The sequence below is a fragment of the Aegilops tauschii genome, chromosome 5, assembly GCF_002575655.3.
Source record: "Aegilops tauschii subsp. strangulata cultivar AL8/78 chromosome 5, Aet v6.0, whole genome shotgun sequence".
NCBI classification, from domain to species: Eukaryota; Viridiplantae; Streptophyta; class Magnoliopsida; order Poales; family Poaceae; genus Aegilops; species Aegilops tauschii.
Window position 1 is genome coordinate 219015511 of NC_053039.3, and position 12581 is coordinate 219028091.

General features: G+C 44.7%; 1 protein-coding gene across 1 annotated transcript; it reads left to right on the forward strand.

Moving 5' to 3' along the window:
- The first annotated feature begins 2372 nt into the window (after nucleotides 1–2372).
- On the forward strand, nucleotides 2373–3803 carry LOC109752000 (protein FAR1-RELATED SEQUENCE 5-like). The gene is made up of 3 exons (XM_020310861.1): nucleotides 2373–2816; nucleotides 2942–3203; nucleotides 3307–3803. Exons 1-3 carry the CDS (start codon nucleotides 2373–2375, stop codon nucleotides 3801–3803), a joined length of 1203 nt encoding a protein of 400 aa, XP_020166450.1.
- The last annotated feature ends 8778 nt before the right edge of the window (nucleotides 3804–12581 follow it).

Below are 12581 nucleotides of genomic sequence, written 5' to 3' on the forward strand. Positions count from 1 at the left end.
GTTCAAGCCAAAAAACATAAACTTATGCATTAGTCCAAGTAGCTACTAGGCTTTATATAAGGTTCAGCTACCACTGCAAGTTGCATGATGTTATTTCTAATAGTACATGCCGTGTAGTTGCGTCAGTTCGAACTAGTGAAAGAATGTTGTTGAAAAAAATATACACTTGTTACACTGTAAGTTCAATGATACATAAACTAGGAGTACTTCTAGTGTAGTTGCATAAGTTATAGATGAACAAAAGAGAAGACATGCATCAGTTTTATATATATGCATATCCATACATCTCTGAAGTTCAATGTTCAATTTGCAAGCAGTGCTAAAAAACAGTACATCAGTACATCAGTGTTGAACATGTACGTTCATCAGTTCGACTGAAAACTAAACCAGATACAAAACAGAGAACAAAGTTTAAATAATAGCCGGCGATGCAAGTTCAACTTGTACATTGCCTTCAGTGCATGACATGTTACCCATAGCATGTATACGAGAAAAATGCAGAAAAGATTAATCCCAAAACTGTTGAATGTCATTGCAGAAGCATGCAAGGCGGCAAACGCTGCGAGAGTTTGATGAGCCAAGCAGATATGGGGCACCGCCTGGTTGGGTAACACCAGAAATAGCAATTGGATACTTCAACAATATAAGCAGATTTGAAGATACACCGGAATCATCAGAAGCACGGACAGGTTCTTCTATGCAGCAAACACTGATATCTAGGAATACAAGCTTTGCCACTGCTGGGTTGCATCAAGGCCAACAATTTCCCCAACAACAAATGTTTTCCTTCCCTAGCGCATGCAGAAAGGCAAGGACACACATGCTTCCACCAGTCGCTCCATCAACATCAATCATCCGTGCTGCAAAAGCGGTTGGGACGGAAAGACCAGGCCAAAGAGACAGAAATTTTGGCCACTCTAGCAGGGTCCAAAGTACAAGATATGAGCCATATAGACACGAGCAACCTCACAACGAATCTGAGGGAAGACGACCGTACAATGAGAGAAGGAGAGCTTCGTCAACATTGCTCCCTCTAAGAGATGCATTGCTGCATGTGCCAAGGGTGACACCACCCGCGCCCATACACCAGGGTGAACAGCAAACACCGGAGGCAGCACAGAGCTATACACATGTAAGTATCCATTCGAAAAAACATACAAGCACAGTCCATACCATGGTACTGTGACCACACCATCTAACATTTCATAACTGCGTTTTTGTTTGCTCACTGTTGCGTGCAGCCACCTAACATTGAAGCTGACGTTCTGCCAAGGCTAGAGATGCGCTTTGAAACTTTCAAAGAAGCAAAGGACTTCTACAACGTCTATGCAAAGCACGCGGGTTTTGCTGTCAGGGAAGGCTCCAAGGTTGAGACCAGAGTCTACCTTTATTGCACGTGCCATGGAGTGTATGGATTGAAGGTGTCAGAAGCAAATAGATAGCGGAACAATACGACAACCATGACTAACTGCGGGGCTAAAATGAGGCTGAAGAGGGAAAAGGATGGAACACTTGTTGTAAAAGAGATAGTCTCGGAACACAACCACATGCTATAGCTCACCCCCCCAAATGCTTGTCTTCTTGCACTCCCACAAAAACTTTGACAAAACAATCTTTGAGTACGTCAAGTACCTGCAATTCCATGGCATTGAACACGCGAAAATCAAGAGCATACTGGGCGGCGATGACCCTGGTAGCTACTTCCTCGAAATGGATGCCAAAGACCTGATTAACCTGTAAGTATAAACTTGTTCTTCTCCCATAAAACCCCTCCGTCTATTTTCCTCTGTCAGTACAAACATATTATGCAACGCATGACCTGACGCCAGTTCAACATGCATTTTTGAATGACAGTTCACTTTTAATATGCAGCAAAGCAAAGAATTCAAGGATGGATGATGTGGACGATGTCCTAAAGACTGTCAACTTCTTTAGGGAGATGAAAGCTATAAACAGGGAATTCTTTTTGTGACATGCAACTTGATGAGTCCGACAGAGTTAAGAACATATTCTGGGCGAACGCAATCTGCCGAGGGGCATATCATGACTTCGGTGACTGCGTAACGTTTGACACCACATATAAGACCAACAAGTACAATATGCCACTTGGGGTGTTTGTGGGTACTAACAACCACTTACAAACTACAGTCTTTGGTTTCGCCCTGATAAGAGATGAGGATGCAGATTCATTCAAATGGTTGTTCAAGACATTTTTAAGGTGCATGAGAGGGAAGGCTCCTACATGCATCCTCACAGGTACAACCGCCAAAACTACATGTAAAAATGTTGTGTCAGTTCTATTATATATATATGCACTACCATCTGCTGACCACTCCACGTCTCTTTTCTCATTACTAGACCAGTGTCCGGCAATGGCTTTGGCGATCCCATATGCTTTCAAGAACACAGTACACAAGCTGTGCCGCTGGCACATTATGAAGAAGTACAGGGAACACCTCGCATACCTGTACAACCTGCACGAAGACTTTAAGGATGAATTCACATCAATCCTCAACTGGCCCCTCATGCCAACTGAGTTTGAGGCTGCCTGGAAAAGACTCATGGATAAGTACAACCTCCATGATGATGCCACGATGGTGGCCATGTGGAAAGAGTGTGAGAGATGGATATCAGCCTACTACAAAGAAATTTTCTGCACCAAAATGACATCGAAACAACAAAGTGAGAGCATGAACTATGTGCTCAAGAGGAACTTCGTAAGTGAGAGACAAAACCTCCACCGGTTTGTCAGCCAGGTAAACTCCTGCGTCAAAACTAGGACGCAGGCAGAGAACCAGGAGACAATGGGTAACCGGGTATAGCTCTATCTATCACCTGTCTTGAGACAAAATAACATGCTTGCTGAAGTAAAACTTTATTAGTTAGACAAGTTTTTGCTGCAAGAAAACTAATAATTTGGTCATCACTCTTACTTGGGCAGAAGGAACAAAACACGCTGACCTTCTATGGGTTTGACACCCAGATGGCAAAGCTTTACTCACGAGCTGTGTACAACGAGATCAGAAAAAGGCTAAAACTGAGCACACTCTTCACGGCGACAGAGACGGAAGAGCCCACAAAGTACCCCGTGCGCTACAACAAGCCACAAAAACTGTCTGCGTGGGCTCAGCACGCGTTCCAGGTGGTTGCAGACCCCGTGGGAGAAATATATGACTGCGAGTGCAAGCTATGGGACCACACAGGTGAGCACTAAAAAAAAGATGTTACATGTTGTACTACTTATTTTTGCAAAGTTTTTGTTTGAATGAAATGACAAAAAACATGCACCTCTTCCAAAAACTACAGGTATTTTCTGTGTGCATGTCCTGTGCATGATGCAGACAATCAAGGCTGACAGCGTTCCAGAGAAATACATCCTCAGGAGATACACCAAACGCCCGAACATCCAGCCAACATTCAACAGAAATGACTTGAGGGAAGTAGCGTCAAACAAGGCCTCCCAATACTGCATTGAAAGCACACTGCTGCAGCAGAACATGAGGGTGCACAGAAAAAGCTTGAGAAGCCAAGAGCAAATGGCGAGGTCACGGATCGTCATGGACAAACTTGAACAAGAACTCGACGCCATGCATTCTGCTGAAAACGGAGGTGTCGCGGACAATGGAGCCATTGAGCAGGATATTGCTACAATCTTATCCGAGATGAACCATCTGGGAGCTATTGACCCATTCGACAATGAGGAAGATGAGCAACAGCAACCAGAGCTTGCCCATGTGCACACTCAAGAGCAGCAACATAATCACGTGCAAGATCATGAGCTTGATGGTGCTGTAGGCGAATGACATGACAATAGGACATACTACCAGCAGCAGCAGGAAACGGTGATTAAACCACCCATATTCTCAAACACAAAGGGGAGGAAGAGTAAGACGCAGGCAACGAAAGCAGCAAAAGCAGTAGCCAAAAAGCCGCCACGCCCCATCAGGCGTGTGGAATTTGGCCCGGACGACAAACCTCTCGGGATAAGGGCATGCGAATTCTGCAACGTCGTGACCAACCATAATTACCGCACATGCCCACTCCGCACAGATGCCACTGTCAACAAGTAAATGCTGCAGAAGCAGATTGGAGCCGCCCAGGTTTCAACCAATGGAGACGACACACGTAGCAGCTACACTTGCCGCAAGTGTGGGGGAACTGACGGACATAATGCCCGCACGTGCAAAGTGGGCAAGGAGGTCAGTGGCGCTGAACAAAAACAGGGCAAAGTCCAGAGTTCCAAAAAATCAAAAGAAGAGGATGAAGAAGAAGAGTTTGACAAGAATGACGACCAATCAGACGAAGACAATCAAGATGACAGTGTTGGGGACGAGGAAACTAAAACTAACGATGAAGCTGCCAAGGCTCAAGCAGGAAAGGGCGCCGGCAAGGGACCACATTCGGGGCGAGTTAGGAGGAGCTCAAGAATGAAAAATCCATAGTGGTTATGCTGCTGCGTCAACTGAAAAAATAAGCTTGTACTCTCAGTTGCCTCCATACACAATGAGGAAACATATCAGAAATACTGTCGTTACCAAAACTTATTTAGCTTTATCATCGATTTCTCGATCAGTACTATAGTTAAGATATAATTTGTGATTTGTGCCAGCTGGACAAGTGACATTATTATGTAAACCGTTTGATAATCCTTTTGAATGCAGTCACAAAAACATTTTTAAAAACTTATCTAGATTTATGTAACGCCAACACTACTGTCGACCAGTAGCTCAGCAAAAATATGTTAAGGAAAAATTAAACTCTTATAGTACATCAGTACTGATAATTCACACTCGTTAGTACAGATGCATAGTAACCAAACACACCCGTGAACACCTCAAAAAACATCATTTCAAAAACAAGCTATGTCTGCTTCTGCCAGTCCTAGTTCAGAAAGACCATCAGTACACCGCCCGCACCATCCACTGGGCGGTTGCCACAAGGGACTCCAAACGGCGACCCCACGCCACTACACCCACTACACCAACGCCCCCGACGAACCGCCTCCCACACATCCCCGTCGATGCACTGCAAAAAACCCCATTCTCTTCCATCTCTCCCTCATTCCCAGAAACCACCATTGCCGCTTCCATCTCCACTGCTCACAAACCACAAACTTCTCTCTCTCCCAAGCCCACAGTCGTCGGAGGAGGGTGATGGCAGAGGAACCGTCCGCCAAGTGTCATCATGGCGAGACGTCGGACAAGACCAGCAACCTCGTCGACGTTCACGTCCCCAGCGAGAAGCGCGAGTACACCACAACACTCACAGGGGTTGAGCTCCACGGCAAGGAGACGCTGGAGATCGTCTGCATCAGCGAACCAGACAAGGCCAACAAGATGATCTCCAGGCTCTGGAGGAAGGCTGGCGGCAAGCTTCGTAAGATCGTCGGCGTTGGTGTGCACTACACCAGCGAAGATGAACCTCCCTAGATGGCAGCAGTCCTGCAGTTGTGCGTTGATGAGCTCTGCTTGGTGTACCACATTGCAGCGGCCACAAAATGGTGACCCATCCTACTCATTTTCCCTATTTTGGTTCATCTGTTTTATTAGTACTGTATCCTGAAAATTTCATGAGAGTTGTATCCTAACTAGATGTACTAGTGTGGTTTGTGAAAAGTGGATGCAATACTGCATTTTTTCAAGTAGATACACTATAAATGTATTTTTGAACCTGATGCACTAGATTACTATTTGGAAAATCTTGCGGAAGATTAATTTCTGAAGTTGATCGACTAGTGTAGTTTCTGAACTTGATCCAATAGTGTAGTTTATGTACTCAATGTATTAAAAAGATGTTTCTGAACTTGATGTAGTGAAGTATTTTCTGAATTTGATCTAATGTTATTTTCATAAGCAAAAAAAAAACTAAGGACTTGGTGAAGCACTGGTTATGTGTTATCTATTCAACAAAAGTAAACTAAACTAGTAGTAAAGTAGCACATACAACAATGACTGCAACTATGTATAATCCAAAAATAAAAATAACATGATGTACTTGAATTTCATTTCAGAACTTTGTTTACTAGTTTCTGAAGTACATTCATCCATTAATTATGCTATATAAGCATCTACTTCATGGATTCATCGCTTGTAAAACAAAACAAAAATGAATAATTCAAACATCAAACTAATGCTAATTTTCAAAATGTCTCTCCCCTTGCAGGCCCAAGCGCCTGAACGATATGCTGCAGCATGAGAGGTTGTTCACATTTGCCGATTTCAGCATTGAAAGCGACAAAGAGAAGCTGAAGATGTCTGGTTTGGAGATAAACCCCAACAAGTTCATCGACATTCAGCGCCTCTGGAGAGTTCCATACACCGGAAAAAAGAGTACGACTCCTTGACTGATGTTGCAGCCAACGTTATCCACCCATTCTACAAAGGCATGAAGAAGAACATCGACCCGCAGGAAGACCACAAACTGTGGGGGATTAGCCCGCTGCCAAACAACCTCATCGAGTACGCAGGAGTAGACGCGTACGCCACGTACAAGTCATGGAACATGATCGACTACATCACAGATGGTTGGGAATTTGCAAAAGAGCGGGAGGCTGACAACTACTACGACCACCCCTATTGCCCTTTTAGGGATGAAGATACATCAGAGCCTGCCTTCATTTTTGTCGTGGAATTGTCACGTCAGATGTCCTAGTGCGAGGACTTAGTCGTGGAGCCATCGCAACGAAGTTAGCTTAAAGGGTTTAGGCAGGACAAAGGACACGAGGAGTTTATACTGGTTCGGCCCCTTGCGGTGAAGGTAAAGGCCTAATCCAGTTTGAGGCGGTATTGCTAGGGTTTCGATGACCAGGGAGCGAATACGCTAAGCCTGGCTCTCGATCTGCTGTTTCTTGTCCCTAAACCGCCGCCTGGTCGTTCCTTTATATACACAGGTTGACGCCCGGTGGTTCACAGAATCCCGGCCAGCTCATGAACGTGTCCGGCTTGGTTTCTACTCTTTCCTATCTTACAACACAAGTCATACATCTTATGTCTGTTTACATCTACGGGCCCTAATCCGCCTTTGGGCCTTGGGCCTTCTTGTTAAATCTCCTCCGTAAAGCGCCATACTCCTTGTCTTCATGGGCTTCAATATGAGTAAATCACTATGAGCATAACCCGTCCCCTCCTAGGCAGGTTATACTCAATAGTTATATCCCCAACATTAGGCCCCAGGTTGATTTGAACTTGTTCATGTCAATCTTCAGTACTTGGAAAAATTCCTTCTTCAACACCTTCACGAAAACCTTGTAACTCGTCGTGACGTCATCTTCCAAGATCCTGATAATCCACCGTGATGTCATCTGTCATTAACTTTATAAATAAAAATCTTTTTAATGCATCTCCTTTTCTTTAATGAATCTTTGAAGATCGAGGCGTCCGCACGCCTACAGATCCGTTTTTTAACCTCCTTGATTCCCGCGCTTGCCTCTTATCCATTCGCCTTATAAATAGGGCCGAGGGTCTCTTTCACTTTCCCCCCGTGCCTCTTCGCTTTGTCTTCTTCCTTGCGTCGACCTAGTACTCGAGCTCAGCCGCCGCCATCAAGCCTCATCTTCGACCTCAACTCCGGCCGCTGCATCACCCTGAACACACCAAAAAATCACGGCGCCTCTCCGCTGTTCCATCAGCATCAGTAAGCCTCCCTTTCTTCCGTCATAGATCTGTCATTAGGGTTTGAGCGTTAATCGGTGTTTGTCGGTGTTCGTCATTGCGTAGTGGTTCTTTGATTCAAACCTCGATATTTATCCTGTATAGCGATGGCCATAGTCCTTCTTTTTTTAATCAGTGCATCTCGTTTAAGTAGAAACTCCAATCTGAACCTTTATCAACTCCTTCGATACCAATATTTAGGTCTGAATATATTTTCATTTTCTGGCACGCGGTAGATCCAAAATTATAATGCCAACTTGTGAAACCTGTTTTTTCATCACTTGGTCATTTTCCAACTTCAGATTTGTACCTTCAATACCAGTATAGGCGGTTTAACTTTTAGAAAATGATAACCCGTCAGGTACCATTAGTCCCCTCTTAAACCGCCAATTGCTCGTCTTTGTAACTGTGATAACACCAACCTCTGGTTTAACACCTTAATATGCTTCAACACTTTCTGCCTTTTAACCTTTAACGGATTAATCATGAATCTTAAACCGGCACAAATCTTCCTCCAGGTTGTTGAACAGGATGGCCAAATCCTTTTATGCCTGCAACTGGGTTCCGTCCCGGGTTACAAAAGAAGAACTGAACAGATGTGTTGCGACTGGCGCTTTAGCAAAGAAGGATAACATCCATTGGAGAGCTCCTGGTCCAGAAAATCCACCTGAGCCCAAGGATGGGGAAGTGGTCGTTTTTGTTGATCATCTGGGTCGAGGGTTCAGCCCTCCCGGATCAATAATTTTCCGTGAAGTGCTCCATTTCTTCCAACTCCACCCTCAGGATATTTGGACCTAACTCTGTGTCCAATATTTGCAACTTCCAAGTCTTTTGCGAAGCTTACTTACAAGAAGAGACCACAGTTGAACTGGTCAGAGATTTCTACTACTTAAATCGATGTACTGAGTTTACTGATGGTCCCAATATTGAACTTGGCGGTGTGTCAATTCAGAAAAGGAAAGATGTCAGCTTCCCTCACGCCAAGCATCACAGCCACCCCAAAGATTGGAATCAAACATGGTTTTATTGCCAAGATACATCTCCAACCGGCGAAAACCCTCTGCCCAGTTACCGTGCTCACCGGCTTGCTGGCACACATCCACTCCCCCAAAGGCTGACTGCAAAGGAACGGGCCAAATATGCACCACAGCTTTCAAAGCTCAGAGCCTTTGTGGCCAACGGTTTGACAGGCATTGATTTCGTTCGTTGCTGGATCACTTGGGGCGTTTTGCCTTTAGGCCGTCGCCCCGATTTAATGTGCGAGTACACAGGGGACTTGAAAGACCCTCAACGGCACATTGACATTCAGCTAACTAACGCTGAAATTACTAAAGCTGTCAAGAAGATATTGGATGAACCGGTGGTTGTCTGCAGTAAAACATGGCTTAGTCCCTTCTGTGTTTCAAATAAACCGCTAGCTGTAAGAATTGCATGACTCCTGTTTTAATCCGATCCTTTTAACACTTCCTTATAACCTTTGTCAATTTTTAACAGGGTGATGACCCATTCTGGAAAACCACAGGATAAACCGGCCAAGACGCCTCGCCCCAAGACCAAGGTCACCAAGAAACCTGCCAAGAAGAAAACCACCGAGTCCACTGAGTTGAACATCGATGATGATCTTGGTAACCCGGAATCAGAGGTAGAACTTGATTCTCTTGGCTCCTTTTTCATACACCTCATTGACAATGACCATTATCAGGATGATGCTGAGGCTAGCCATGCTGATGATGTAGAGGTAATTATTCTTTCCTCCGGTTCAGATCCTCTGCCAACACAGAAAACCCGTCAAGCAACCCGGAAAGTAAGATTTTCACACCCTCTAGCTTATTTGGATCCAAACTTTCTTTTGAAGAAACAACAACACAAAGCTCGCCACACAACCCGGCATAGTGGCCAGGTGGTTACTTCGTCCGGTTTACCGAGCACGCCGGTTCGTAAACGCCGCCCAGAGGTCTCTCATATTTCTGACACATCTTATCCCAAGGCGGGTTATTTCCGACAACCTCTTAATCCGTCCGATTCAAACTATCAGGGAACTTCTCATTCTTCCTCAGGCGAGTCCACAGGGACACAACTTCCGCCCCTCAAAACTGTTCCTGGGTGAGCATATCAAACTAACCCTTTATACCTTACGTTTACTCACTTATACTAACCTTTATGTTCGTCCCTTTCAGGGCTAAAGCCAGACCCAGCAAAAAGGCCAAGTTGAATAAACCGGCTGACGACAACACGGCCACTGAACCGAAGAAATCTCCGAAACCATTGGAACCAAATGCTGACGCTATTCTTGATGATCCGCCACCGCAAGATCATGACTTTTTTGTTGAACAAGTGGAAATTGATCCGACGGGCCATGCTGATAAACCAACAAGCCCAGTCAAATCTGCTGATAAACCGCCAAGCCCATTCAAAGCTGCTGATGACAAAATGGATGATGTTGTAGTTACTAGCTTTGGCTACACCACCCCTGGCAACCCTATTGCTTTATCAAAGCATAGTGCCAAGGAAGAATTTGCTGCTATGGACAAGGGCAAGTGGAAAACGGATTTGGAAAGCTATGCCCACCTCAATGCCCAAGATATCCATTCTGGGTTTTGAAACCGTTTGTACACAAGCCGTGATTATGAAGCCGGTTTAGTGAACATGATGAAGGAGCGGTATGAGGTAAATGTCACTAACTCTGCATAAGTATTCTTTCCTTATGACCGGTTTAGACTATCAACTCCAGTAGCCCCCAAGGGCCGGTTTATCCTTTCGAGGATGAACTAGGACTTCATGCTGTTAGTCTAAAAATTCTTGTTGAATACCTTTGTAAACCGCTGGATCAAGCTGATTGATGGAAGAAAAATCCATAGCCTTAACTTGAACAAATATGCATTAGCCCCCAAGTGCCAAGAATAATACTTGTATTGAGCTTGGGACTTATAACAATATTTTGATAAGAAGCAATTGGCATTAGCCCCCAAGTGCCAAGTGTATAACTTGTTATGTGCTTGGGACTTCAAATATGTACTGCCAACTCATAAATTGAATGTTTCTTGCAGGAGGATCTTAGCAAGAAAGAATCCCAAATCACCGACCTTCAGGAAAATATTAAGTCTCAGCAAGCAGAAACTTCCAAGGACAAAGAGGAGTTGACCAGCGCTTTAACGGCCATGGATAAACTGAAGGAAAGCTTCAAGAGCGAGCGGGCAGACTGGGACACATAGAAAGCAACGCTGCTAAAGAGGGCTGAGGACGCTGAAGCGGCCCTTAATCCGGTAGCAGAAGAGCTGACTGGCTTGAAACGGCAAATAAATGCCGTGACCACTGCTGTGTTTGGTAAATATCCTTTTCATAAGCTTTTAAATTAGTAGTTTCTATGAAATTGCCGGTTTACCAATGTTTTTGACAATGCAGGATGTCGCGTTGCTCATCTTGGCTCAGATATGCGTCAAAAACTGAAAGCTGCCTATACACTTATAGAGCAGTTATATACCGGCGCTCAACGGGTTACCTGCACAGCCTCACATAATAAACCGCCCCCAACTTTGATCAAGGAAACGTTGGAAAGTCTCTCTATGATGCCTGCCCGGTTTGAAGAATTCAAGAAATCGGCTGCCAGGGCAGGTGCTCTTACTGCATTAACTCGGGCCAAAGCATGGATATCTGACCTTGATCCGATCGATATTGGAAACGGCTATCCCAGCATAAAGGAGGACGGGTCAGATTTTGATAATGACGACCTGAGAGCCATAACGAGGGAAATGCGTCCATTGGCTAGCAAATTGGCTAAAGAGACTGATCTGTCACATTATCAGTCGGTTTATGATGCTGCCAACAAGAGAGTTAACACGCCAACCTATGATGCTCCAACTCTTATTCCTCCAATCCGTAAGCATACTTATGCCCCTGACATTGACCCCTCCACCCTTATAAGTGATGAAGCTGTATTCCCCTAACTGGGATCGATTGGGCAACCATTGACTTCCAGCCATTGGGTAGAGAGGAGGAGGATGAACCGGCACAGGATGATCCGCAAGCTTCAAGCCAGCCCGGTCAAGATTCATAAACCGGTTTACCTTCTGCCTTGTGCAAGACTTGTTGAAAACAATTGTTCTTTTGGGCATCAACCGCCTTGTAATAGGCTAGTTTAAACTCTTGATCTGGTATGCCATCGTGCATATTTACTTTGCATGACACTGTTAATCCGCCAGAGTGAGATATGCTGCGTATGCTCATGAGATTACCAGCTTATTGAATCTGTTCCTGCATACAACATATTTTAAAGTGTCCTGGCGGTTTACCGCTGGACGGTCATAATGCCCAATACACAACCATGGAAACTAACATAGTTTATAACCAAGGCTGAATGTAAGAATAATCAAATATGAAATATACCATACCTGTGATATTGGATCACACTGTTGGTTTACCAAACAAGTGTAGTAAGGGTGATAACCCACAACTTGAACACTGATAATTATCAGATGTGGCCGGTTTATGAACAAAGCTGGGCCGGGTTAAAATACATGGGTGCATTATAATCATAAAGCATAATAAGCCTTGTTAAATAAACATAAAAAAATCAATAGGGTTTAAGCTATGGTTCGGATACAACCAGAACCCCTAAGTAATCATAATTGTGGCATTGCACCGATCAAGAGGGTTGAAGCTATGGTTCGGATACGACTAGAGCCCCCAAGTGATCATCCTATTGGCCTTACGCCGATCAAGCGGGTATAAGCTTTGGTTCGGATACGACCAGAGCCCCCAAATGATCATCCTGGTGGCCTTATGCCAATCAAGAGGGTATAAGCTATGGTTCGGATACGACCAGAGCCCCCAAATGATTATCCTGGTGGCCTTATGCCAATGAAGAGGGTATAAGCTATGGTTCGGATACGACCAGAGCCCCCAAATGACGTCGTGAGCTGTGCCCAAGGGGTA

Bases quoted from the DNA above. Each gene is read 5' to 3' on its own strand.
- LOC109752000 (XM_020310861.1), top strand. From the start codon at position 2,373: ATGGCTTTGGCGATCCCATATGCTTTCAAGAACACAGTACACAAGCTG. The intron at 2,817-2,941 runs GTATAGCTCTAT...TTACTTGGGCAG, and splicing joins AGGAGACAATGGGTAACCGG to AAGGAACAAAACACGCTGAC. The intron at 3,204-3,306 runs GTGAGCACTAAA...CAAAAACTACAG, and splicing joins CAAGCTATGGGACCACACAG to GTATTTTCTGTGTGCATGTC.